At 49.6% G+C, this 25,276-nt stretch overlaps 1 protein-coding gene and 1 long non-coding RNA gene across 2 annotated transcripts; one reads left to right on the top strand and one right to left on the bottom strand.

Moving 5' to 3' along the window:
• The first annotated feature begins 929 nt into the window (after positions 1–929).
• Positions 930–11,008, top strand: LOC101408403 (CMRF35-like molecule 2). The gene is made up of 4 exons (XM_014789404.2): positions 930–1,048; positions 6,889–7,236; positions 9,727–9,838; positions 10,684–11,008. The coding sequence occupies exons 1-4, from the start codon at positions 1,009–1,011 to the stop codon at positions 11,006–11,008; spliced, it is 825 nt and encodes a 274-aa protein (XP_014644890.2). The 5' UTR covers positions 930–1,008.
• A 5,703-nt stretch (positions 11,009–16,711) lies between these two features.
• On the bottom strand, positions 16,712–23,263 carry LOC147915067 (uncharacterized). Its single transcript, XR_015554761.1, has 3 exons — positions 23,109–23,263; positions 19,684–19,858; positions 16,712–17,480 (listed from the first exon to the last, which is right to left on the bottom strand). It is a non-coding gene; the product is annotated as an uncharacterized LOC147915067 (long non-coding RNA).
• Positions 23,264–25,276: the final 2,013 nt, after the last annotated feature.

Genomic DNA, 25,276 nt, shown 5'->3' with positions numbered 1-25,276 from the left:
AAAGAAAAAGTGGAAACTGATAGGGGTTATCACTGGGATTATATTTTCAGATACCTGTGTCTTAGAGAAGAAAATGTTTCTGATGTGTAAATTGGATTGGAGGGAGTGTATAGCTGGCTGGAGACCAGATGAGAAGTGATTTCAATTGTCCAGGAATATTCTAAACGTGTTTACAATTTACTGAATTGTTACTCTGTTCTAGGCACTGTGTCAAGCATTTTACGTGCATTCACTCATTTGTTTCCTATGAGGTAAGAATGAGTACCATTGTTCTATTTTACAGATGAGGAAACTGAGGATGAGAGTGATTTCGTAACATGCCCAAGGGCACATGGTTAGTGAATAATGAAGGTGGGATTTGAGTTTGTGTGGGTTCAGAATCTATGCTCTAAACCAACACCCTTATCCTGAATTAGGTTAATAGTGTACAAGCAGGTGGAGCTTCCCCACAGGAAGTCAGAAATTTGAGTCTGGAGCCCAGGAGGGATATTAGGTTGGAGGATGAGGCATGAGGTCATTGGCATGGAGATAATGGTGGAGAGAGATATGGGGAGTCCTCACCCCACATCTTTAAGTGGGGGTATTTTGTGACCTCAAAGTAGGCAGCCAGAGAGGAGGGGCAGCTGATTAGCTGACCAGAGAGGAAGAAGAATGAGAGAGTCTGGGGACCAAGGGTCTTCTCTGTTGGAGGTTTCATACCTTGGGATTGACTTTCGTGAAGGCTCAAGGTGTGACCCAAACGTTATATTGTCATTAAATGGAGGAAAAATCAGCTGATTTCCCTCAAGGTTCTTAGTCCAGTCTCTGAAGTATCTGTTCTACTCTTCCCTTTTTGCTATGTAATGCTTCAAAATAGGAAGTAGCTAAGAGGTTAAAAAGGAAGTAGATGAGATAGACACACAGAGAACACTTGAACAAGTAGAAGGTGGATGACCTAGGCTCTGTTGCAAGCACTTGGATTCCAGCTAGGACCTGGATTAGCTGAGGTCACCAGCCAGGGACAGGACCATGTGGCTTCTCCCAGCCATGCTCCTTCTCTGCATCCCAGGTGAGTTGGGCTGGGGCTTTGGGAACCTGGTATTGCAGGGGGCAGGACAGAAGGGGCAGGTGGAAGGTCTGTCCTGGATTCAAGCCAGAGGTGAAGTGTCAGCAGAAATGGGAAGGACACATCTGTTCATCCATCTGTAAATCCTTCAAAGATTTATCCACAGACCCTACATACACTTATTGAGCACCAACTGTGTGCCAGAACTGTTCTGGGTGCTGTAATTTAGAGCAACTCCTGCACTCAGGGACTTGTGGTTGAATGAGGGAGTCAAGTAATTATAATGCAGCATAGAACTTGCTATAGAAGAGATTCATTCATATGCTGATGATACTGCACAACAGGGGCCACTAATTCCGCTCCTGGAAGGGTGCAAGTTTTGCTGAGGCTTCGCTGGAAGTTGGTCTTGAAGGATGAATGAGTTGGCTGAGTGGACAATGAGAATAGCTTATGCAAAAGTGTGGCGATATGAAAGATCATGGAAAATTCAGGAATTAGCAATAGTTCTGTTTTGCCAGAGCTTAGTATAAAGGGGTTGGAAAGGTTTGTTAAAAGGAATTAATGAAGGGTCTAAAATGCCAGCCTCGGCATCCACCTTAAATCTCTCCTGGAACAGGGTGTGGTGGAGGTAAGCAAATAAATTTGTCCCTCAAAGGTTGGACTTTCTGAAGAGAAACTCTTAAAAAAGACATTCAAAATGTATGAGAGCACATTTTTCTGTAGGGAGGAAGTTTAGGATAAAAATTAGAGGGTATGCTTCATGTTTATAGAATAATTTTTATGTTGGATTCCCTCACAAAACATAGAACCTGCCCAACATAAAGACAGACTCTTGCAGACAAGTGGATGAAAAAGGCAGAGATTTAAAGGAAGAAAACCAGCTGCGTGATACTGACCAAAACATAGTTTTCTTATTGGTAAAACGAGAGTGGACTGGAAGATCTTCAAGGTTTCCTAAGGCCCTCGTAATCACGATCTTAGACTCAGAAAGACATCCAAAAGACATGCATCTCATTACACATGGGAGGTGCTTGAAGTGTCTTAAATGATGATGACGATGAGGATAATGGACATTTTGTGAATCATCTTAACTAATGAAGTGGACACCCGAAGCGGTGGTGGCTGGAGCCAGCTTGCCCGTGTTTCCCCAACCACACGTCTAGCGAGAGCGCGAGAGCGCGTTGTTAGCTCGAAGTCAGTCATGTGAGGGTATTTACATGCAAATTAGCAAACACTGCAAATCAGGGCTTCTCCCTCACGTTCCCCAGAGAGTTGGTTTACCAGCACATCACTGCTTGTTTCAATCTGCTTGCTTAAATCTGAAAAAATTATCTAAATGTCGTACCCTGGGTGCGGTTAAACGGAAGATGGAAACCTCTTCCCATCCCTTCATATGGAACTGGCTGACCTCTCCAACCTCACAGGTTCACCTTTGCATCCAGGGTATCTTTGCAGCTGGGGTTCCTCACAGGTCCCGATTAAAACTTGGAAGTCACTTGTAAAGACTTAAATTTTGTTTTTCCTTTTTCATCCCAGCTCCTGGCTCAGGTGCCTCCTATCTTTCCCAGCATTCTCCTCCACCCACCACACCCATGCAGGGTTACATATGCTGTTTGGAAAAATGTGACCGCTTTAAATTTATGGAGGGCACCCAAGAGGGTTATATTGCTAGCCTGAGAATGGGGAATGAGAAACGGATGTAAAGAGAGATGGTAAGGACAATTTCAGAGCAAGGAGAGGAAGGGCAAAGAGGAAGGAAGTGAATTCCAATATAAAATGAGCAGAAATAGAACTCTTATTTACTATGCATTTTACAACCTACAAACACTTTCAAATCTATGACACAATTTAACCCTTTGAGCAACTTTGTGACTGAGGCAAGGCAGATAGCATTCTCCCCATTTTACAGGTAAGATGGGGAAGAGATTAGCCCACAATATATCAACTAAGCAGAAGGACTTAAAATGAAATCCAGATCTGCTTCCTCCCCAGAGCTCTTTCCACCGGGCTTGAGGATGTCCAGAATAAAGCTAAGCTGGGAATATTCACAAAACTGTGCACGGTGCTTTCTGCTGATGACTCCGCTATATCATCCGGTATTTCCATTCCGAACTGATTGCTCTCCTACATTCACTGGCTCCCAGGAACTTCAGGCAACCAGCAAGCACTTTTATTAAAAAAAGGAAATGCACACACGCATTTATATAATCCCACAAATAGTTTCCAGAAAAATGCCAGATTTCATTAAGACCTGTTGCCCTTGCATTCAGGCAACATTCTAGCAGGACAGAAAGTCCTCTTTCGGAATTAGTAGAACTTCTTTTTCTTCACTTCAGGTGACCAGGATTAGATTGGTCGTGGCTCATGATGCTTTCTCCTCATTGGTCCCTGCAAGGCCCTCTTGTATTTTAATTATACGTAATTTAACAAATATCTGTGAACCCACTGGCCAACCCAAGAACTAGAATGTTACCAACAGCTTATATCTACCTGCTCCTTCCCCATCCAATCTTGCTTCCTCTTTCAAACACCAGTAACCTGGGGTCATTAGTCAACATTTTGCATGAATATTTGCTTTTGCCATACTTGTGCATTGGATAGAAAGTTGGGCTAAGGAACCATAAGGCCCCAATCTAAATTAATCTGTGATTTAAGGAGCCACATCCCCCCATCTCCACCTTTTTCTTTAGGTTTCTCAATCCAGATACTCCTTTCTGCAAGTTGCCTTAATTTTCCTCAGTTTTGGAGGTGGATTTGTTTACTAGGTTTTATAAATGCGCTTAGGCACACTTCCTGTCCTAGCCCTGAAGTTTAAGTCATGATCTCAAGTAATGAATACCTCCAGCTTGGGGAGCAGCGGGTCAGGCTGTGATCCTCATTTTCCAGACACTGATGCCCAAGGTCACACGGCCAGCAAAAGGCAGAGCCGTGCTTAGACTCCAGATCTTCTGACCCCAGTCAGGGCTCCCTACACCTAGCTGCCTCCATGACTGAGGCGCCTTCTTCACAATGACTCTGGGTGATGAACCTTTCATTCTCGCCAACCTCCTCTGAACACTGTGTGTGTGTGTGTGTGTGTGTGTGTGTGTGTGTGTGTGTCGGGGTGGAGGGGCGCACCCTCCTAGTCCCTGTGTCCTTGATGCCGTGGCCCAAGTTTCCACACTGTGCATTCTGCAAAATAGAGCTGGTACATCCTTTCACTCAGCCTGCAAGGGCACCAAAGCCCAGGGGCACCAGGGATGCGAGCAGTGGGCATCGTGGAGGAAAAGGAGCAGGAAAGAGGAAGAAGGGAGTGAGGGAGTCTTTCAGGAACTCACGATTTCATGTCAGGGAGCTGCTGCCGGGTGGGGGTGGGAGCTGCCTGGCTGAGGTGAGTGTGTGTGTGTGCACGCACGTGAGTGCATGCATGTATGAGAGTGAGAGAGAGAGGGAGAGTGAGAGAGAGAGAGTGAGAGAGAGAGCGCTCTACCTGCTTGCTTAAAGGAGCCCAGTGTGTAAGCAGCGGAGTGCAGGGTAGGAGGGTGGGTTCCAGCCAGCAGGGACAGAAGGCCAGACCAGCTCTTCTGTATATTGACTTATTTTATAGAATTGTAGACTCTCCAGGCTGGAAGGAACCTGGAAGTTTCTCTTCAGTCTGACTGCTCATCTGCTGCTGGAATCTCCTTGATTGGAGGGGCAGGAATTCTAGGGTGCGCTCAGCTCTGAAGGGGCTGGCTCCGAGCTCGGAGGGAAGGGCTCCAAGCTCCCCAAGAAGGACTCGCTCCTGAAGCTGCATGAGAGGCCTTGGGCTCCGCTCCCCAGGCTCCTGGCTGTGACATGTACTCTTCACCCTGATAAATTCCCACCGTGGGGAAATGCACTTCTGAGCTCTGTCCAGGACCTGGAAGGAGGCACAGTTGAGAACGCACCACCTCTAGGAGGGGGTTGGGGCAAGTTGAAGGGAGGAGGTGAGACCAGCTCTCTGACCTTGGGTGGAGGGCAGTGGTGGAGAGACACGTCCTGGGGGAAAACAGAGGTGTGGGGCAGGTATTGGAAAAGGGAAGGTTCCCCAAGGTGAGGTGTCCAGGGTGGGAAGGGTCCTCCCATGAATTAGATCAGCAGGAGAAATGGGGAGAGCTCAGAGTCTGCAGGGTCCAGAGTCACTTTCCTGCGGTCAAGAGAGAACACAGGCAGCACGTGGGCAGGGGTTGGGCTGGGGCTGACGGGTGCCGGGGAGTTTGGAGAGGCCAGGGGCTTGGGCAGCGACAGTAAAAAGTTCTGGGGCCAAGCATGGTTGGTGGGTGAGGAAGCAGCGCATGGTCACCCCACACGTGGACACAAGAACAGGGAGAGCAGAATGCAGCCAGGTGTATGACAGATAGAGCCAAGGACAGAGAGGGGAGGAAGGGCAGATGCTGGGAGGAAGGCAGGGACATGAGCGAAAGCCAGAAGTCAGGGCTCCTTCACCTGGCACGCGCCTCAAATCTGGATATAATTAGTTCAGATCCCAGCCAGTTGTGCAGCCTGCAAATGCCCAGGGCTCCTCCACCATTTCTGCTAATTCCCAGGGCCCATGCTTCTGTGGCCACTGCAAGCTCAGCCCCTTCACTGTTTTCACACACACGTACACACACGCAGGTATGTTCACACACACACACACACTCAAGCTCAAGCCAAACATTTCATTAGTTTTTGAACATTTGCTCAAGAGTTGGGGGGGCTCTGCTGAGTCACATCACAGCATACAGGGACTTCCCCCCACTGCAGCCTTTCTCCCTCCTTCTCCCTCCTTCCACATCAGCTTCTCACCTTTGCCTTCCAGTCCTCACCCCCACGTTCCCCCTGGTCCAAAACCATCCCACTCGGCTATAGAGACCATGATCTCATGCAACCCCTTTCTCTTCTGAACACATGGTGTCAGTTGACAACCAGGCCCTGGGGACTATGATGGGGGTGGGTCAGCTTGTGCCCCAAACTTGTGTCAAGAAGCCTATCAGGGGGCTGGCCCCGTGGCTTAGCAGTTAAGAGCGCGCGCTCCGATACTGGCGGCCTGGGTTCGGATCCCGGGCGTACACCGATGCACTGCTTCTCCAGCCATGCTGAGGAGGCCTCCCACATACAGCAACTAGAAGGATGTGCAGCTATGACGTACAACTATCTACTGGGGCTTTGGGGGGAAAAAGGAGGAGGATTGGCAGTAGATGTTAGCTCAGAGCCGGTCTTCCTCAGCAGAAAGAGGTGGATTAGCATGGATGTTAGCTCAGGGCTGATCTTCCTCACGCACAAAAAAAGAAGCCTATCAAGGCCTCCTTTGGGAACCAGCCCTTCTTCCCAGCAATATGTTGACCCTCCCTAGAGAGTAGTTAAGATGAGGACCAGAGATTTATTTTTCCTCCCTTGAGGACACATGGAGAGCAGAGTAAACAAGTGGTCCTCTTAAAGAACAAGTTTGAGTTGCAGAAAACCCAGAGTGCAGAGGCTTCACTCCAAGAGGAAGTGTTTTCACACATGACCAAATTTCACGCCTGGCAGAGGCTGCAGGGCTAAGGACAGGGCAAGACAGCCAGCTCTGTCTGCTCCCACCTCTGGCTTTGGTCCAACTCTCCTTGTCCCCAAGGGGCGGAGTCCCTGTGTGGTTATTCAGTGTTTCAGGGCTCACAGAGCACAGGTCTCTACTCATCCTGCCGACTGCAGTCTCCAGACCTTCTGACTTAGGTCCTAAGCTTAGATGTCCCTCCAGGTCCCCATCCCCGAGCTCAGAACCATCCATGCCTCCCTGGGGACTTTCCCCCTGGGCTTCAGGCAGACAGCTCCTGATGAGGCCCATCAGGACGGACTCCTGGGATGTGGCTTGTGTTTTCCAGGCTGTTTGTCCCTGATGGGCCCCAGCTGTGTGACTGGCACCATGGGGAACTCTCTGAGTGTGCAGTGTCAGTATGAGGAGAGGTACAAGGCGTATAACAAATACTGGTGCCGAGGACAGTACGACACAACATGTGACATAATTGTGGAGACCAAAGGAGAAGAGAAAGATGAGAGGAATGGTCGTGTGTCCATCAGAGACCGCGCTGATAAGCTCACCTTCACAGTGACCATGGAGAACCTCAATGCAGATGATGCTGGATCCTACTGGTGTGGAATTCAGACAGTATGGATCCTGGACGCGTGGTCACGTGACCCATCAGTCCAAGTTAAGGTGTCTGTTTCCCCAGGTAAGAGCTCTCCTCACCCCCGCAGCAGAGCTTATGGGATATGATATGGGGACAAGGATGGGTGCTATACGGAAGAGCATCTCTGGGTCTTGTCTTGTCCCCAGTGTCAGTGGTGTTGGGAAGAGTCTATGATGTGGGCAGGGAGAGTAGTGGCTGATCCTTTAGCCTGGGGCTGGGTCGGAGGGCAGAGCTCAAGGCATTCTCACTCTCATAGGACCAGGGCCTCCCTCTATTGCCTGGGAGGCCCCTCCATGCTGAGCCACAGCTATTTCCACCATGCCTTTCGGAAAACTGTACCAAAGGAAATAAACTCTTCATACATAACATCTTCAGCTTGCTCATAGAACATTCCGTCTACCACGTTGTCCTGAAACTGGCCTCACTCCTCTTGTTCCAAGAGGTCGGCTTCTTGAGTGGATGCAGCTCTTTCTCCTACTCCCCATATGAAATAGGGCCATGAAGCCACGTCCACGTTCTCCCAGCTCCCCATCACAACTTCCAACCTATTACTTCCCCACCTGCTTTTTAAAAAATTAGTGTCACATGACCACACACCCTCTACCTCTCCTCTCCATTGGCTTCTAGGGTACTCTTCAACATTCGGTGGGAACCTGGCAGCTTCTCCACCCCAACCTCTGTCATCGTCTTGGGAGATTTTAATGGATAACTTGTCAAATATTCTTGCCTCAGGTTCCAGGTTTAGTGGCCTGCATTTCCACTCTCTTTCAGAATTCTGCTCCATGGCAACATCGCAAATCTTGTCGTCACTCCCAACTACTCCATGTCCAGAACCCTACACTCAAACATTCTATTTTCTGACAACTTTCCATGTGTCAGCCTGGAAACCCTCAGCCCTACCATTCCTATTCTCAACCTCACCAAGATCTCCAGTCCTTTGATCCTTCTCTCCACTTTCTCCCAATTTATTGCCTACCTCACACCTTCCCTGACCTCACTTCCTTCCTAAGCCAGTGCCAACTCTCATGATAGGCTGTTTTTTCGTCTCTTACCAGTACCCTCAGCTCCCATACACTATTCCCACTATTTCCCTTTCCAAACCCTCATCCTTGGATCCATCCTAAAATTAGAGTGACCAACCATCAGAGTTTGCCCAGGATTGAGAGAGTTTTTGAGACATAGGGCTTTCAATACTAGAACTGATATGTCCTAGGCAAACTAGGGCAAGTTGGTCACCCTTCCTAGCATCTATCTGCTCCAGTCCTGCTGGAAAAAAGTCACAGATGGCGCCTATGGGTGTCAATAGAAGTTCATGGTTTCTGATATTACCCTCCCACTCTTCTACTTTCCAAGAGCACATGGGACATCAGATGTAAACTCATTCATTTTCTTTCCTTCTCCACCTACAAACTTCGGTGCAGCCTAACTCATTATTCCCTCTTTCCCTTTTAGGTTGAGGATAAGGTTTCCCTTCTTCTGTTCAAGAGCAATCATCCTGAGGATGGCTTCTCACCCTGTGGCTCCTTGCCTCCCATCCACTTGAGCCAAGTTCTCTCTTTGCTCATCCAATCCTTCCTCCATCAATTATCCACACTCTCTCTTGTCCTCAGCCTCTTCCTCATCACTGCTCTTCACTTCAGCCTATAAACATGCTCATGTCTCTCATGTCCTAAAAATAACTGCACCTTCCTCTAGGTGCCACCATTTCTCATTTCTCTCCTTCCTGCTTGCCTGAAAAGTGGGTGAGGTACACTTCCTCCTTTGTGCTCCTGCTGTACCTGGTGGAGTTCCACCCCAGTGCCCACTTTCTATTGAAGTGAGTCAATCTGTTTAGGTGCATCTACCTTTCCATAAGGGTGGAGATGGTGCCACATCTATCAACTAATCCCCAACAGCAAGGACGTCAAAGCCTGCTGTTTGGTGAAGCAGAGCCTGTGTTGGGTGCTCTGGGAAGGGCTGATCCTCTGGGGCAATTGCTTTTTGGGGAGATCATGAGGTTGGTAGAGTGGGGGTGGGGAATATAGATTATGTCAACAGTCTGGACACCTGAGGTCTTTGGGAAGAGCTGGGTGAAACCTATTCCCTCCCCAGTGATGGGTGAAAGTAGCCTTAAGTAGTCTCCATCTGAAAGGTGCTCTGAGCCCCCTCTCACAGTCTCTATGAGGCTTCTGGGCCACAGGCAGAACCATCTTCTCCAGACTCCTCCCTGCCCCTCCTCCCTCTAGGGCTCCTCATCAGGGTGGCGAAGCCCTTGAGAGACCCCCCGCTCTCACCCCAAGGAGAGTCAGAATTGGGATGGAAGAAACACCTGCCACTTATTAGAGATAACTCTTATGGCCAGTTCTGGAAAAGTCTCATTTGGTCCCGGAGGGGCTTGCTCCATCCAGGAGGTGGCCTGGGTCTAGCTTCAGAGCAGAGTATCTCTTGAGTCCCTTCTGTGAGCGGATGATTGTGTGTGACATCAGATCCAAACACATGCTCAGTGTGCGGCTGGGGAGAGAGCAGCTCCTCATGTATGATTTTTATCTCCAGCACCAGGTACAACCACAGGGACGACCAGATGTCCAGTGGCACCTGCCACCCTTCCAGTGGTGAATACCGGGCAGAACCTTAGCACCAGGAAGGTGCTGACTCACAGCTCAGGGTGAGGACCCAAGGCCTGGAGACCATGGAGGATGAGGGGGGCAGCAGCCTTATGGGACTCTGAGGTTCGGGCTGACAATACACCACGATCTTTTTACCTCACTGTCTGCTGGGCTTTCCTCCAACTATGGTCCTGACCTTCACGTTCTCCAGGGCTGCATGGGGTTTCTGAGTGGAAAATATCACTTGTTCTGTGAACACTCTCCTCCGTGAGGCAGCTTCAAGGACACAGGCAGAGGCTGGTTTCAGATGCACATGCAGCCCCTCCTCCCATTCCCAGCCCTCCCCTCTCCTTCCTCATCTGGTTCTGGATTTGGAGTCCTGGTTCTGTGGTTCCTAACCAGGGCTCGCTTCCAAAGGTCTTTGCTCTACCAGAGATCCTGCACCCAGGAACTACTCGTGGGTCTGTGGGGAGATGGGATGGCTTCCAAAGATACCCAGAAAGGGCTGTGATGCTGCTGCCAGACCCTGAAGGGAAGGGAATGAGGGGCAGGGATTTAAAGTGTGGGTGAGGATGGGGTTTCAAGAAGCCAGTTGATAAAGGGGGAACTGTGTGAAGGGAAAGGGGCATAGAGGGTGAGCTTGGGAGCATGTTTCTGGAAAGGAGCACTGCCTGGATCCCTCTTCTCTCTTCGCTCCATCGCCTCTCCTTCACGAGAGTCCCAAGGGCAGTTCTTGACCAAGGGAGGGGAGGTGACAGGGGCCCCAGAGTGGCTGCCCTGACCTGTGTCTGTTCTGGGCTTGACACTGAGTTATTTGGGCTCTGGAGTCAGGGCACAGGGAGGGGTGGGGAATGAAGAGTCCCCCAAGGAGGCAGCTCATTTCCTATCACCATGTCCCCCACAGGTCCCAGCCCAGCAACGTCCACTTTCTACTCCTGGTCTTCCTGAAGCTGCCCCTGTTCCTGAGCATGCTCACTGCTGTCCTCTGGGTGAACAGACCTCAGAGGGGCCCTAGAGGGAGACAGAGTCAGCCTGACCAGGGGAATAGACCATGCAGTGCACTGGCCCCAGGAAGGCTGTCTCTAGGAGGACAGCCCTTCAGACTGGACAAGAGAGACCTTCAGACTCTGGACTCCAGGGCAGGGGGGCTGCAGTGCCTGGATTCTGGAGGGACTCGGGTCTTCTGGGGGTGTTGTTCCTGTGCCTCAATGGAGAGTTCTGGGTCTTAGAGGACACTCTCTGAGTCCTCAGGTGGAGGACGGATGAGTCTCCCAGGCCCCTTCTTGGGGTCCTCCTTTCTCCTCCCCAGATCCCCTGGCTCCTTGTCCTCATGCCCAGCTCCCAAGGCCAAGAATTCTCTGGAAGTTGCATGCTCAGAAGCCTGGCCCTTTACTCTTCTCCCTGGCACAAAAACTCAGCTCAGGGTCCTCCAGGGCAGTAACCACCTCCTTCCTGCAGACAGGAGGCTCCCTGAGCACACACCCCTCACAGCTTTAGTCTTTGGGCTCACAGGTCTCTATCCCCTCCTCTGGGACAATCCCAGGGGAGTTTGGTCCTCACAGAGCTTGCCCATGCAACTGCCCACGGTCCTGCATGCTCAGGGTTCCTTCCTCTCTTCCAATGCCTCTTGGGTCTCGCTGATCTTCAATCCCCCTTGTATCCCTGTGACCAGAGAGTGTGGGGCTGGGCTCAATGCATCTCTGCCTGGGCCAGCCATGGTCGAGCAGCTTCAAGTTAAAGTTCTGGGGCTAGTTGGAGCAGTAGTGGGATCAGGAGGCAGTGAGTGCCCCTAATATCACTCTGGAATTCCCCAATCTGGAGGTCTCTTGTGCAGAGATATGATGGGGAGCCCAGCTTTATCTACTTTAAGAGAAGTCTGTCTGAGGCCACCTGTTGACTTTCCATGGAAGATGCAGACACAGTTTTCCAAAGACAAGGTTCAGGACACAGAGGTGAGGAGATACTTCACCACACTGGCATGGCACGATACCACAGCCACCACTTGGCACCTCAAGTCCAATAAAGGGCTCAGTTGGTTTTTGAATGCTTGTCAATTGCTCCCTCCCTGAAGTCTGCAGGCAGAAGTTGCACAGTCTGTCGCAAGCAGCGTCATCATCTCCACTCAACTCCCTGCATCTAGACCAGCCCTCTCCTCTCTGCCAGGCCCAAGCCTGCCCTGAGCTAGTGATGGCAGTTTCCAGAAAGCACTTTGAGAGCTCCTCTAAGTGCTGAGTCCTCAGGCAGGGCTGCCAAGCTTGGAACCTGAGCCCTGATGTGGCTCCCACAGGGCCGGGTCATTCATGGTATCTCAAGGAGAGCTGGGGCTGGCCCAGGACTCAGCTTAAGGAGAAATTCTAATTAATGGGGCACATATTAATCATATTAATAAAACATACATGGGGGATATAGGAAACATAATGATGGGCAAGAGAGGAAATTATGATGCACTTTATAAAAAAGGTAAGCTCACAAGTCAGTATAGTTTAGGCAGTATTGGTAAGTGCAACAGGAGAGCCATAGGCAAGATGTTTCATGAGGGAAACCTGTGAGATTGGGAAAGGAGATGAAATTTGAGAATGATGTTAAAGGAGGTGTAGGATTTCAGCTGAGCGTGGGTGAGGGGGAGCAGGGAGTGTGGAGACATAGTTAGAAGAACAGCATAAGTGAAGGCAGAGAGACAGGAAATAATCATCATAATTGTCATTCATAGAGGATCTATCATCAAATGGAATGTGGTGTTCACATACAATTTCTCATGGTGGAGGTGTGTCCAAGATTCCAACAGAGTGAAATTTTCTTTTTTGTGGCAATGCAGATGGAGCTGACCTAGGAGAACTAAGGTGGAGGTGTATTGTGGAGGCTTAGGACCCAACTCTTACTTAAACTTTGATTGGAGACATTTGGATGGGTTTGAGAAGATCAAAATGGGATCATGGATGTGTTTTAGGAAGGCTTATCTAGCAGATGTGCAGGATGGTCTGAAAGGAAGATTCTGGGAGTCTGGAGGTCTCAAGCCTGGAAGACCAGAAGAATGGAGCATCATTGACAGAAATAGGAAAGTCAGGAGCAGACTTGGGTGATGCAGAGCTTAGTTTTTTCAGTGTGACTGGGATGGCCAGGCAGAGAGGTCTAGTAGGAAGCTGGAGATGTGGAACAGCAGAGTATTGATGCTGGAGATGTACGGAGGTTAACTGGAGCCCACGGAGAGGTGAAATCTTCAAAGGAAGAGTTCAGAACCAAGGACAGAGTCCTTGGAGCCCCTATAGTTAGGGAGCAAGGGTAGAGGGAGGAGACAATGAACAAGGTGCTGGTGAAGGAGCAAACAGGTAGAAGGTGAGAAGCCAAGGGCCATGAAGGGGAGAGAGCAGAGCCAGAAAGGTAGAGGTGGATCAGGAATGAGAAGTGGCTGTTGAACTTACCACTCACAATGTCACTTGTTAAGTTTAGGAGAGCACGTCAACAGAGCAGTGGGAGCAGAAACCAGATAAGAAGAGTAAAGAAAGAGTAACCAGATGGTGAGGATGAGGAGAGAGCAGATGCAGGAGAAAGGGACAGCAGATTCCCCTTCCTTCCTTCCTTCCATTTTTCCTTTCTTTTTTCTTTTATTTACTCATTAATCCAACAAACTTTTTGTGTGTCAATGGTGCATTGTTCTGGGCAATTAAGATAAGGGTTTAAACAATGCAGACTCCCTACTCCAAAAAAGGGAGTATTGAGATATAGACTAACAATTGCAATGCTTATTTGCCACCTGTACATCCTCTTTGGTGAAAAGCTTGTTCATGTCTTTTGCCTATTTTCTAATTGAAAACAATTTTTTATACTACTGAGATTTGAGGCTTCTTTATATATTCTAGATGCTGGTTCTTTGTTGGATATGTGGTTTTCCAATAGTTTCTCACAGTCTTTTCATCCTCCCCACAAGGTCTTTCATACTGCAGAAGTTTTCAATTTTGATGAAGTACAATTTGTTAATTTTTTTTGAAGATTATGCTTTTGGCATCATGTTTGAGAACTTTTCACATAGCCCTAGATCCCTAGTATTTATTTCCATGTTTTCTTCTAAAATTTTTTTAGTTTTTATGTTTTACATTTAAATTCATAGACTGTGATCTATTTTGAATTATTTTTTTATGCTACAGATTAATGTGTTTTTTTCCACCTGTGGTTGTCCAATTGTCTCAGAACCATTTGCTAAAAATAATATTGTTCCTCCATTTAGTTGCACTTGCTTCTTTGTCAAAAATCAATTGGGCATACCTGTGTTGGAAGAGATATGGAGAGGTTAACTAGAGCCCAGGGAGAGTCAAAATCTTTAAGGGAAGAGTTCAGAACCAAGGACAGAGTCTTTGACGACCCCACAGTTAGGAACCACGGGTTTGGGATTCTGTATTTTCTTCCATTGATCTGCGTGTCTATCCCTCCTCTAATATCACTCTGTCTTGATTACTATAGCTATATAAGTAAGTCTTAACATCAGGTAGAGTAAACCCTCCTTATTTATTCTTTAAAAAACTTTTTTAGGTGTTGTAGTTCCTTTTCCTTTTCTTACAAATTTTAGAGTAAGCTACAAAAAAATCTTGCTGGAATTTTGATAGGAATTGTGTTAAACTTATAGATCAATATTGGGAAAATGGACGTCTTGACTATGTTGAGTCTTCCAATCCACAAATGTGGTACATCTCTCAATTTATTTAAATATTCTTTGACTTATGTCATCAGCATTTTATAATTCTTAACATACAGATGCTGCACATGTTCTGTTAGATTTATACCCGGGTATTTCTTCTTTTTTTGGAAGCAATTGTGAATAGTATTGTGTTTTTCATTTTGGTTTCCACGTGCTCGTTGCTAGTACATAGAAATATGATTGTCTGTGTGTGTGTGTGTTTCGATCTTGTATCCTGTGACTTTGTTGAACTCATTTATTAGTTCTAGTAGGTTTTTTTGTAGATTCCTTGGGATTTTATACATAGATAATCATGTCACCGGCAAAGAGGGACAGTTTTATTTCTCCTTTTCTTTTTTTTTTTTTTTAAAGATTTTATTTATTTATTTTTTCCCCCCAAAGCCCCAGTAGATAGCTGTGTGTCACAGCTGCACATCCTCTAGTTGCTGCATGTGGGACGCGGCCTCAGCATGGCCAGAGAAGCAGCGCGTCGGTGCGAGCCCGGGATCCGAACCCGGGTCGCCAGCAGTGGAGCGCGCTCACTTAACCACCAAGCCACGGGGCCGGCCCTATTTCTCCTTTTCTAATGTGAGTGTTTTAATGGTGCTAGAGGCCTCAGGGAGCTCCTGGAAGGTTTTAAACTCTCTGACAGTCATGTGGAGCATGTGGCATTGAGGGCCCACTGTTTTCAAGCATTCCCACTTTCAAAAGAGAAGTCAGAGTGAAATTCCTCATGTTTACACATAGGCAACAAATTCTATTTAAAAACTATTGTGATCAAAAAACAAAACATGTCTGCAAGTCCATGCAAATCATGGATGCAGTCTGTGGCCTCTGAGCAAAGCAGAGCACCTCTGAGAAATCGCAGAGCAGGGTTGTGTCAGTCTAGTATTTATGGCTGGGGCCATCTGGTGCCCTCAGCAGGCTTGGGAACTGACCTTCTCAAGTGCACAGGTGGACCTGTGGGGACGATGTGTGGGCTGGCCCCATGCTGGCTCAGGGGCAGATCCAACTCTGCTACCTGGCCTTGTGACTGGGGACCAGGGGCCACAGCCCTTCAGGTCTCCCTGTTCTTATATGTGATATGAAGAGTAAGACTTGCATGTGGCAGTTTTAAAACATGGCTGCAAATTCCTTGACACCCCTCCTATGAAGTGTCGGGTTTATGTCCCCTCTCCTCGTGTCTAGGGGCGGCTGTGACTCCTTCAACCAGTAGACTAGAGCAGTGTCTCTCAATGTTTTGCCATTATCATCCTCCTAAGGAATCTGTTTAGATGGCTTATTTTTCTAAAAGTCACCCCATCCCATAAAATCTTAATAACAAAGATATACTGTATATATTTTATGTTATGTATACCTATGTATGAAGATGTGTGTGTGTGTGCATATGTTTATTTATCTGTGTTTTGTATATAAAAACACAGATATTTATTTATCTGTGTTTTGTATATAAAAAGAGTAAAATTTTTTCACCCTCCAAGAACCAATGTTCGCCCCTGTTGGAATGCATGGAGAGAGCACGGCGAAAGTGACCCTGTATGACTTCCAAGGCCAGGCCAGAAGGAACCCTGCAGCTCCTTCCTTGGTCTGTTGACCCCTCAGTGAGTCCGCTGTCCTTGGAGGTCACAGGGACACATAGATATTAGCATGGTTCCAAAGCACTTCCCCACAAAACACTTATTAAGTACAGAGAGGAAAAGAGTAACTTCAATGAGTTCTGACAAATCTATAGTCATATATCCACCACCTCTATTAAGATCTTTATTGAGATGATAATAACCCAGGTGTTTACACCTAAAAAAACTCATTAAACTGTACACGTAGCCATGTGAAGACTTTATAATTTTTGAGGTGTATATATATCTGAGGCGTGTATATATATAATATATATATGAGGTGTATATATATATATGAGATATATATATACCTACACACACACATATATACCTCAATACACTTACTTTTTTAAAATACAGAAAATAACCTTTAAAAAATTATCCTAAAAAGTCCCCATGCTTTTCACTCTAACCGTCAATTAAAGTTTGTATCTACATATGGGAGGTCCTAGTCGCGACCTCTCTGAGGGGGTAAAAAGATATCCTCCAGGCCCCTCCCCGCTATAGTCTCCCAACTCACAATTACTAGACGCTTTCTAACTCTAGGATTTGACTTAGAGTCACTTCACACCCTGTAGAATGTATAGGTCATCCTCTCATATGTAAAAAATGGGAATAGTGTCCCAATAAAATAATCTCACAAGAGCACAGGAGATCCATAGATTTTAATAGGAAACGAACAGAAAGAGATAGGATGTGAGCTGGGCGATGGCTCAATCCTGTCTTCAATCATGTACGTTCAGGGGATTCTTCCTCCAGGAAGTACTGACGCAACGGAAGGTGGATTCAGCAGACATCTGTACACCCAGCCCATGGTGGGGGGGTGGTCTGTGCCCGGGTAGACACACTCTGAGGCTTTTTGGTTTAATTCGGGTTTTATACTTACTGGTTGGTCTGGAATTTTGAAACCCGTTATTGGCTGGAATCCTGGACCATGTAATAGTCAATTCTCTTTGGCAGAGCTGCTCTAGAGTCACAAGGAAAGGAGGCATTGGGAGGATCCACACAGCTGAGACTACAGGTGCCTCCGAGGACCCCGCGTGGAAGGGGAACGCCATCTCCTTTCCTCTCTCAGCTCCTGCCATGGAGGCCAGGGTCCTGGAGCTGTGCAGAGCAGGGAGGGAGCCGGTTCTCTTTCTGAGGCCAGGACGAGGGGAGTCCTCACCTCAGCGGGGACCCTTGTCTCTTGGAGCTGCCATCACTGCACTTTCCCTGATGAGAGGTCCGGAGGTTCTGCTCCTCCGGTGTGAGGGTGTCGATGGTGTGGGGGCTGCGGTTCTCCTGCTCACACTGGCATTATTTCCCCTTGGAGACCCCTGACTCCTGCTCAACCACATCACAGTACACAGCAGGATCCCAAGCAGGGGCACCTTCATGAAGGTCAGGAGCACAAAGTGGATGTTGCAGAGCAGGGCCCTGCACAGGGAACATGGGGACAGGAGTGAGCTGTCTCTTCAGGGCAGCCCCAGGCCCCGCCTCTCCCTGCCTCCTTGAGCCAAGACCTGTGTGACAGGCAAGCCTTGCTCGCTAGCCAGGAAACCCCCTCCGAGGGGCACAGTCATGATGCCCAAAGGCAAAGCCTTCAGGGGCCCCCCCTACAGGCTCAGCCTGGGGCCCAGCACCTTTGCTCTCTGTCTCCATCCCCCCTTTGGCTGGTGTCCCATAATCCTCTTCAACTCATCTGCACTCCAGCCGAGCTTAAAGGTCTGCCCTTTCCTGTTTTTTGATTCTGCTTCTGCCGTTCTCTCGCCTGTGTCTCCCTTTGTACATTCCACCCTTCTTTCAAGCTCAGATCTAATATTACCTCCTTGAGGCAGAGGAAGGTCCCTCTAGCCCCGTCAACCTGGCTATTTACCTGCTGAGTTCTCCTGGGAGGGGCCTTTCCCGGCTCTGACCCTCATCTGATAGCACATACGAGATGCTCTATCTCAAATGTCCCTTATAATTGGCGCTTGGTCTAGCTAGACTACTGGGCCCTCGGTTACATACGTCCCTTGGTAGTTCCTATCAGTGCATGAGAATTTGATGCCCCCTCACCTTCTGCCTCATTCCCTCCCCTACAAGCAGTGCCAGGACCACCCCTCCCCGCCCCATGTGGACACAGGCCACCCTTGTCCTCTCGCTCAGCCTGCCTGAGCAGATGAGTCATGTTGATTTCACTAACAGGTCTCATGAGAGAGAAAGGCCATGCTGCGTTGCACATTCTAAAATTATCCTTCAGCCACTGTGTTCTTTTCACAAGTTCCACTCCCTGTGGGGCGCTGCACCCCATCTCTCTCTCCCCGCCAAGTTTCCTCTTGTGCTTCTCCAGTCTTGCTAAAAGTCCCGCGTTCTGCGCTCTCAACTCAGCAGAACAACTGCCCTCCAAACAGCTTCATTCAGACTCATCATTGAACAAACTGTCCAGCAGGGGCCAGGCTCCAAGGAATAGGACCTTGACAAAGGAAGGGAGTTGGACTGGAGCAGGGAAGAGAGCCGATGGAGGGCTGTTCTGAGAGGCATGACCCCGAGAGAGAATGGACCTTGACCCTGGACTTTGGGGAAGCCTGAGGGCACCGGGCTGTGATGGGGTGAGACTGGGGCAGGGTGTTTTCTCTTTGGTGCAAGAGCTTACTGATTGCTCTTTGGATGCTTCTGGAGGGGGTGGGCTTCAGGTTGATGTCTGTACCTCTCTCCCACGTTTCCCTGTGAGAAAGCAGGAATCCCAGCTTCCCGCTCCCTCTCAGCATTTCCCTAGCACGTGGGGGAGAGGACAGCTGCAGCCATGAAACATGTACCTGCCCGTGACTGTCATAAGCAGAATAATGACCCTCAAAGATGTCCTAACCCCCAGGACCTGTGACTGTGTTATGTTACACGGCAAAGGGCAACTAAGGCTGCAGATGGACTTAAGGTTGCTAATCAGCTGATTTTGAGATAGGAGATTGTCCTGGGTGATCTGGGAGGGCCCAAGGTAATCACTGGGGTCTTTATAAGTGAAAGATGGACATAGGAGAGTCAGTATTAGTACGATGCAATGTGAGCAAGACTCAACCGGCCATTGCTGGCTTTGGAGATGGAAGGGGCCGCAAGCCAAGGAATGTGGGCGGCCTCTAGAAGCTAGAAAAGGTGAGAGAATAGATTCTTCTCTAGAGCCTCCAGAGGGAACTCAGCCCTGCCAACACCTTGATTTTGCAGTGAGACTCATTTCAGACTTCTGATCTGCAGAACTATAAGATAATAAAATTGTGTTGTTTTAAGCCACCGAGTTTGTGGTCATTTGTTACAGCAGCCACAGGAAACTCACACAGAGCGCTTCCCTTGCGGCACACTTGAGGCTGACCCTGCTACACCTCCTTGTGCTTCTTGGGAGTGGGGTGGCAGTTCGGAGGGAGACCAGAACCTTCTTTCCTGCAGCCCAGCTGAGGAACTTTGTTTGATTAGGTTCCTCGTAGGGAGTGAGTAGCTCTTTAAGTACTCAGAGGCATGGGGGGGAGGGAGAGGCCCAGGCCAGACTTGGCTGTTTCTTTCCCGCACAGGAAACATCAGAGGGTCCCCACGGGGGTCCCTGACAGAGCGCCCCGAGGGGAGCAGCCACAGGCAGCAGTAGGAAGGGTCTTCGGGGGCCAGCTCTGCTCACCTGCTGAGGGGGCTGGTCAGAGCCAAGGGTTGGCTGCTGTTGACGCTCTGGGTAGTTGGAGACGAGGAAGCCAGACTGGCCGGTGTGTCTGTGGCCACAGGTTCGATGGTGTCTGTCGTCACAGTTTCAGTCCTGTCTGTTGTCAGCAGCATGGGTGGCATTGTTGAATATGCTGCTAAACGAACGGAGCAGAGCATGGTTCTGAGGGGGCCCCAGGTGGCTCCCCGTGGCCTTCTCCATACCATACCCCATGGATTAAGAACTTTTCTGTCTTAGTGCCACCAGTCAGCCACATCGGTCTTCTCTCACATCTTTTTGGTTTCTTATTCAAGACATAACATTACTTCATTTACAGAGAAACACCATTTTACCACCATGTGAAGGATTTTGGGTGGCAAGCTATGTAGGCAGTTTACAAATATTCAGTTTAATTTCAGAGTCCTGCTCAGCACAGCTGAGCACGTAAGAACTGTGTTCCCACTCCTTAGAGTTTTAAACTGGCTCTTTTCTGAGTCTGAGCCTTGGCTGAAGCAGGCTCTGTGCCACCTGCCCTGACGCAGTGTGACCCACGGAGCTGGCTGCTCCGGGATTCCTCTCTCTCCTGCAGCTGGGCCGAGCGCCAGCAGCCTCTGCTTTCCCCTGGAGTCCTCCCTGCCTCCCATTGGCTTCCTCATTTCCCCATGCCTGCCCAGTGAAGACTTGTCTGGCTTGGAGGGTCCCAGCCTCCAAATCTCCTGGAGCCAACTCCTCCACTCTTCCACACATCCACCCACCTTGGTTGTCTTTTTCAACTAATTTCTGGAACACTGTAAAACCCGCAGACCTCCCCACTGCACACATATGCACACCATATTTGCATATATCAAGTTTGAAAAGACTTTTCTCTGCTTTATAAATGGGCTCATGGATAACAGATATATTACCCACCTAGTGTTTGTGTGTGTGTGTGTGTGTGTGTGTGTGTATTAGTGGGGGGCAGGGAGGGTAGTTTCTCTGGTGTCCAAAGTAGAGACAAGACTGAGGGATCTAGATGTGGAGCTGTGGGCTGGGAGCTAGAGCCTGCTCTCTTTCTAGGCCTCTGTCTCCGGGGAGGTCCGAGTGCCTCTGGGGCAGGTGCGGCTGAGCCCACGTTCCCCCTCGAGGCTGGGAGGCAGCCAGAGGAGCTCCGTGGGTGCCCCCTGCAATATGGTGGATCCTGCCTTCCCTTCTTCCAGAATGGAGTTCAGAATCTCTCACCCTCTCCTTTGCCCTTAAGTTGACAGAGGAGGGAGAGGAAGAGAGAGAGGGCCAGGGTTACTTGCCCTGGAGCTGAGACAATCTGGATCATGTCTTTCTAGCACCCAACCTTCCCTGCACACTGGATAAGGCCCCGGTCAGGCTGGGGCTGCTCTGAGGGTAGAGGTGATGCCCAAATGACCTGGAAAAGAGGACCTGCCTTCCCTGGACAAGCCTGTCCAAGCCGAGTCTGTCTTTCCCTGCTCCCTCCGAGGACAATAGATGGAGACGTGCGAATATGCCGAGGCTCGCGCTCTCAGTCTCCCCAGACTCTTGGTGCATGCTCCCGCACATGCATATACACATGCGCTCGTCCACACAGAGACACACAAGCAAGTGCACACGTGAGTTTCAGGCAAGACTTGTCTCCAGCCCTCGAGGCAGAGAGAAGAAAAGTTCTGAATCCTCTGCGGGTCAGGACCAGGGCCTCAGAGTACAGGTGGGAGTAGTTCCTACCTGCATCAACCATCACTTGCACTCGGACCCCCAGGTCAGTTCCGGTTCTCTCAATCCCACACCAGTAGGCATCTGCATCATTGCTCCCGAGGTCCTCCATGGTCACAGTGAACGTGTGCCGTCTGTGATCATCCTGGATGGACACACTAGGCCCTTCTTCACCTCTTGCTCTGACCCCTTGGTTTAACGAGGGAGGATCTGGCAGGAACGCCAGGCCTTTCCATGGCCCCACCACTTCTTGTAGGTCTCCCACCCTGGATCATAGCGACACTGAACGGTCACCAAACCCCCTTTTGGGCCGCTCACTGCCCCTGGACCACTGATGGAGAAACAGCCTGGAAAACAGAAACCCAACATCCGTCTCCTCCTTCCTTGAGTCCAGGGCTGGCCTGGGCACTGCTCAGGGCTTGCGGCACCTCCTTGGGGGTTGACCGGGAGCCTCTGCCCTCTGCCCTAGGGTTCTCAAAACCCTGCATCCTGCCTGTTCCTCAGTTCCCTGCAGTGTTTCTTTTACTGTCACCTCACTTGCAAAGTTCCCCTTTGGGCTCCTAACTGCCCATACAGCGGCCTCTGCTCACTCTCCATCCTACTGACCATCAACCACCCCCTTGTTTTGGAAGTTCTCCCCTCCCTTGCCCTCAGGCAACACCTCCTTCCCCACCAGCCTGTAGTCCACACTGCAGCCACAGGTTTATTTCTGAACCTCAGAGCTGGTGAGGTAGACGTATTGGCCTCCTCCCACTGCCACTCCCTAAGATTCTGCACCCACGCTCACCCTCTGAATCTACACGTGTGTTGAAGTTACATGGAACCGAACACACACACTCATGCACACACAGTCACACACTCTCACACACAGAACACACAGAATTTTTTTTTAAACCTAAAAACCATGCTCTTTTGTGTCTCCATAACTCTGTACAAACTCTTCCCTCTGCCTAGGATGTTCTCTCTTCTCTGCTTAAAGGAATCAAGCCCTTATGACTTGTTCCTCAAGGCTTGGCTCAAATATCATCTCTTCTAAGGGTTCTCTGATTCTGCTGCCAACTCAGCCTCTCCCCGGTGCCGCCAGACCACCTTGTCCCCGTCTTGTTGTTGCACTTACTATACTGGACGACAGTCTGGTCTTTGGCTCGTCCAGGGCAGAGACTTAGGCAGGCAGAAGTGTGGAGTTGAGCAACACCCCAGAGAGCCTGTTGCACTCCGGTTTTGCTGCTGTCTTCCTCCCTGAACTCTGAGCTCTTTGGAAGAGAGAGTCTCAGCTCTGGCTGCCAGTCAAGACCAGATGTGGAGGCTTTTAAGGGATCCGGATCCCTGAGCTCTGCCATGACTGAGTGAGTCTGAGCTGGAGCCTGAGCGTCTGTGCTCTTTAAAAGCTCCTCAGATAATCATGTATTTATGTATGTGTGTATATATGTGTGCATATGTGTACCTATCCATCCATCCACCCATCTGTCATCTGTCTGTTGATCTAACTGCCAAGGTTGAGAAACAGTACCCTAGATATCTAGTATCCTTTCTTTCCCCAACACCTAACTTAGTACCTGTCAGATAACAAAATTTTTAATCTTTTTTTTAATGAATAAGTGCAGGGATGAATGACTAGGCCCTGCCATTTCCCCCTAGGACAGACCCTCTCCGTGTCCTGCTCCAGTCCTGCAGGCTCCAGTTCCCGAAGCCCCAGCCCCACTCACCTGGGACGATGAGGAGGAGCAGAGCTGGGAGCAGCCACATGGTCCTGCCTTGTCTGGGTTCCCTCCCTGTGATCATCGGATGCCAGCTGCCATCCAGGGCCTTGGACTGAGACCAGAGGCAAACTGCCTTCTATTTGTCTAAATTGTTATTTTTTAGTTTCTCTCGTCTACTTCCCTTAATTTTTTTTTCAGTTATTTCCTAATTTCGTTAATTAGGGGAAAAGCAGCGTCATCTCTTGGGAGTGTATGACTGGTGTGATGATGCGTCTTCAATGATTTTGGGGAAGCAAAGCATCTAGGCCTGGCCAGAGCTCCAATTGCAAGTGTGTGAGGAGCTGAGAAGGTGGCTGCCAGCAAAACAGGGCATGAAGTGCAGCGGGCCAGGAGAGAGGAGCTCCAGGCCACAGGTCCAAGGGAAGGATGGAGCCCCCGGATCTGCACTCTGGAATGCAGCCCTCAGGGCTCACACCCAGGATCCCTGGAGACACAGCCCCACCCTAAACCTCCTTCCAGGCAGCCCCACCACAGTGCATCTCAGACCACCATTCCTGCCCTGGGCCACCCTCCCTCCCTGAGCCTGACCTGCTGCCCCTCCCTCGGGACGCCCTCCTCTGAGGTCCTGAGTCACTCTGAAGCAGAGGCTGCCACGGGGAGATTATAAGAAGGAGAAGTGGCCTTTTCCCGGCAGCCTCATTTTGCCTGAGATGCTTCCTCTCCCGTCTCTTTGCGTAGTTTCCCAGCTATGGGCTGATGGCCACCTCACTGCACCCAAACTGCTTCTTCCAGTGACCTCCTAAGTGGCTTCCCAACCTCTTCCCTCTTCCTTCAGATGTGCCCCTCCCTCCTCTGTCCCCCTTTCCCTCTCCCTCTCCTCTCTCTCCTCTGCTGAATCTCTCTCCTTACTCTCAGCCCCTCACCCCTAGCATCTCCTGGAATCTGTCCTTGCTGTTATTCTCTCAGGGAGCATCCCTGCCCCGCTCTCTAGCATCACCTCCACACACAGGACTGTCACACGCACACCTCCTGTCACCCCCACCTCTCGGCTCAGTTCTTCGCTTTCATTGCCAATTCCTATTGGCCCTTGTGTAGAAATATCCACCCTGTTAGCAGCTCAGACATGCTCGAAGTGAAAGTCCTTGTCATCCCCCCTCCTCAAATCATCTGTCACAACAACTGGTCCATGGGCCCAGAGAGTCCCCGTCCTGCCCGCCCCTGCCAGACTAGCCTTTCTAAGATGAAGCTCAACGAGTCTTCTTCCTGACACCTGCCACCCTCAGGGGGCTTTGCAGGGGTAGGGGGCTTGGAGGTGGAGTTGAAAGGGCTTTAGCGGCAGGAGCAGGAGAGGGTGTGGTGGGCCAGTCAGGGAGGGTGTGGGGAAGGAGAAAGAGACTGAGCAGCCTCTGTTTATCCTTACATTTGAGGGCTGCGCCTTCTGGGCTGGGGTGCCCCAGTGAGCCTGGGGCTTCTGCCTGCAGCCAAGAATTTAGCAGGGGTCAGGGCAGGACTGCAGGGAATGCTGGCCTCCTCCTAACCCCCCTCCCTCCCTTCCTTTCTTCACAGTTTTATTGAAATGTAATTGGGATAAAATAAACTGCGCACATTTAAAGTGCACAGTTTCAAAAGCTTTTCTTGTTGTTTTTATTATTTTTTCAAATCTGACATATAGTGAAATTCATTTTGTTGGGGTGTGCAGTTCTGTGGGTTTTAACATACACATCACTTCATGGAACCACCGCCACAAACATACAAACAATTCCACCACCTCCCTCAAAAGGTCCTTAACTGTGAATTTGTTTCTTTAACGGCGGGCAGTCAAGCTGGGGAGGTTAAGACTTCAAGTGCTGACCTGGCTTCTGTGTACCGTGGTTGGACCCTAGTTCAGCTTTCTGAGCCTTTGAGATGCAGTCGTATCTGGCCCCTGTGCGCCACCCAGTGGCCAGTCTGTGAACCGCGCAGTGGTCTTCCCCAAGTTCTCCAAGTCTTGGGTCTTCTCTTCAAGGTCTGAGCCGGCATGCACAGCTGGGGGGTGATCCTGGGAGTTCTAGGTCCCTTTCTTGAGCTGCTTCCCCTTCTTGATCTTCCCAACACCCTCTCTCAGCTTTAAGAGCTGTCTACCCCGCTTCCCGGTCCTTTGGCTGGAAAGCTGGGGCTTTTCCCACCCTGATAGG

Source organism: Ceratotherium simum, chromosome 16 (assembly GCF_057802395.1).
Source record: "Ceratotherium simum simum isolate JZ-2026a chromosome 16, ASM5780239v1, whole genome shotgun sequence".
NCBI classification, from domain to species: Eukaryota; Metazoa; Chordata; class Mammalia; order Perissodactyla; family Rhinocerotidae; genus Ceratotherium; species Ceratotherium simum.
This window is presented reverse-complemented; position numbering and strand designations above follow the sequence as displayed.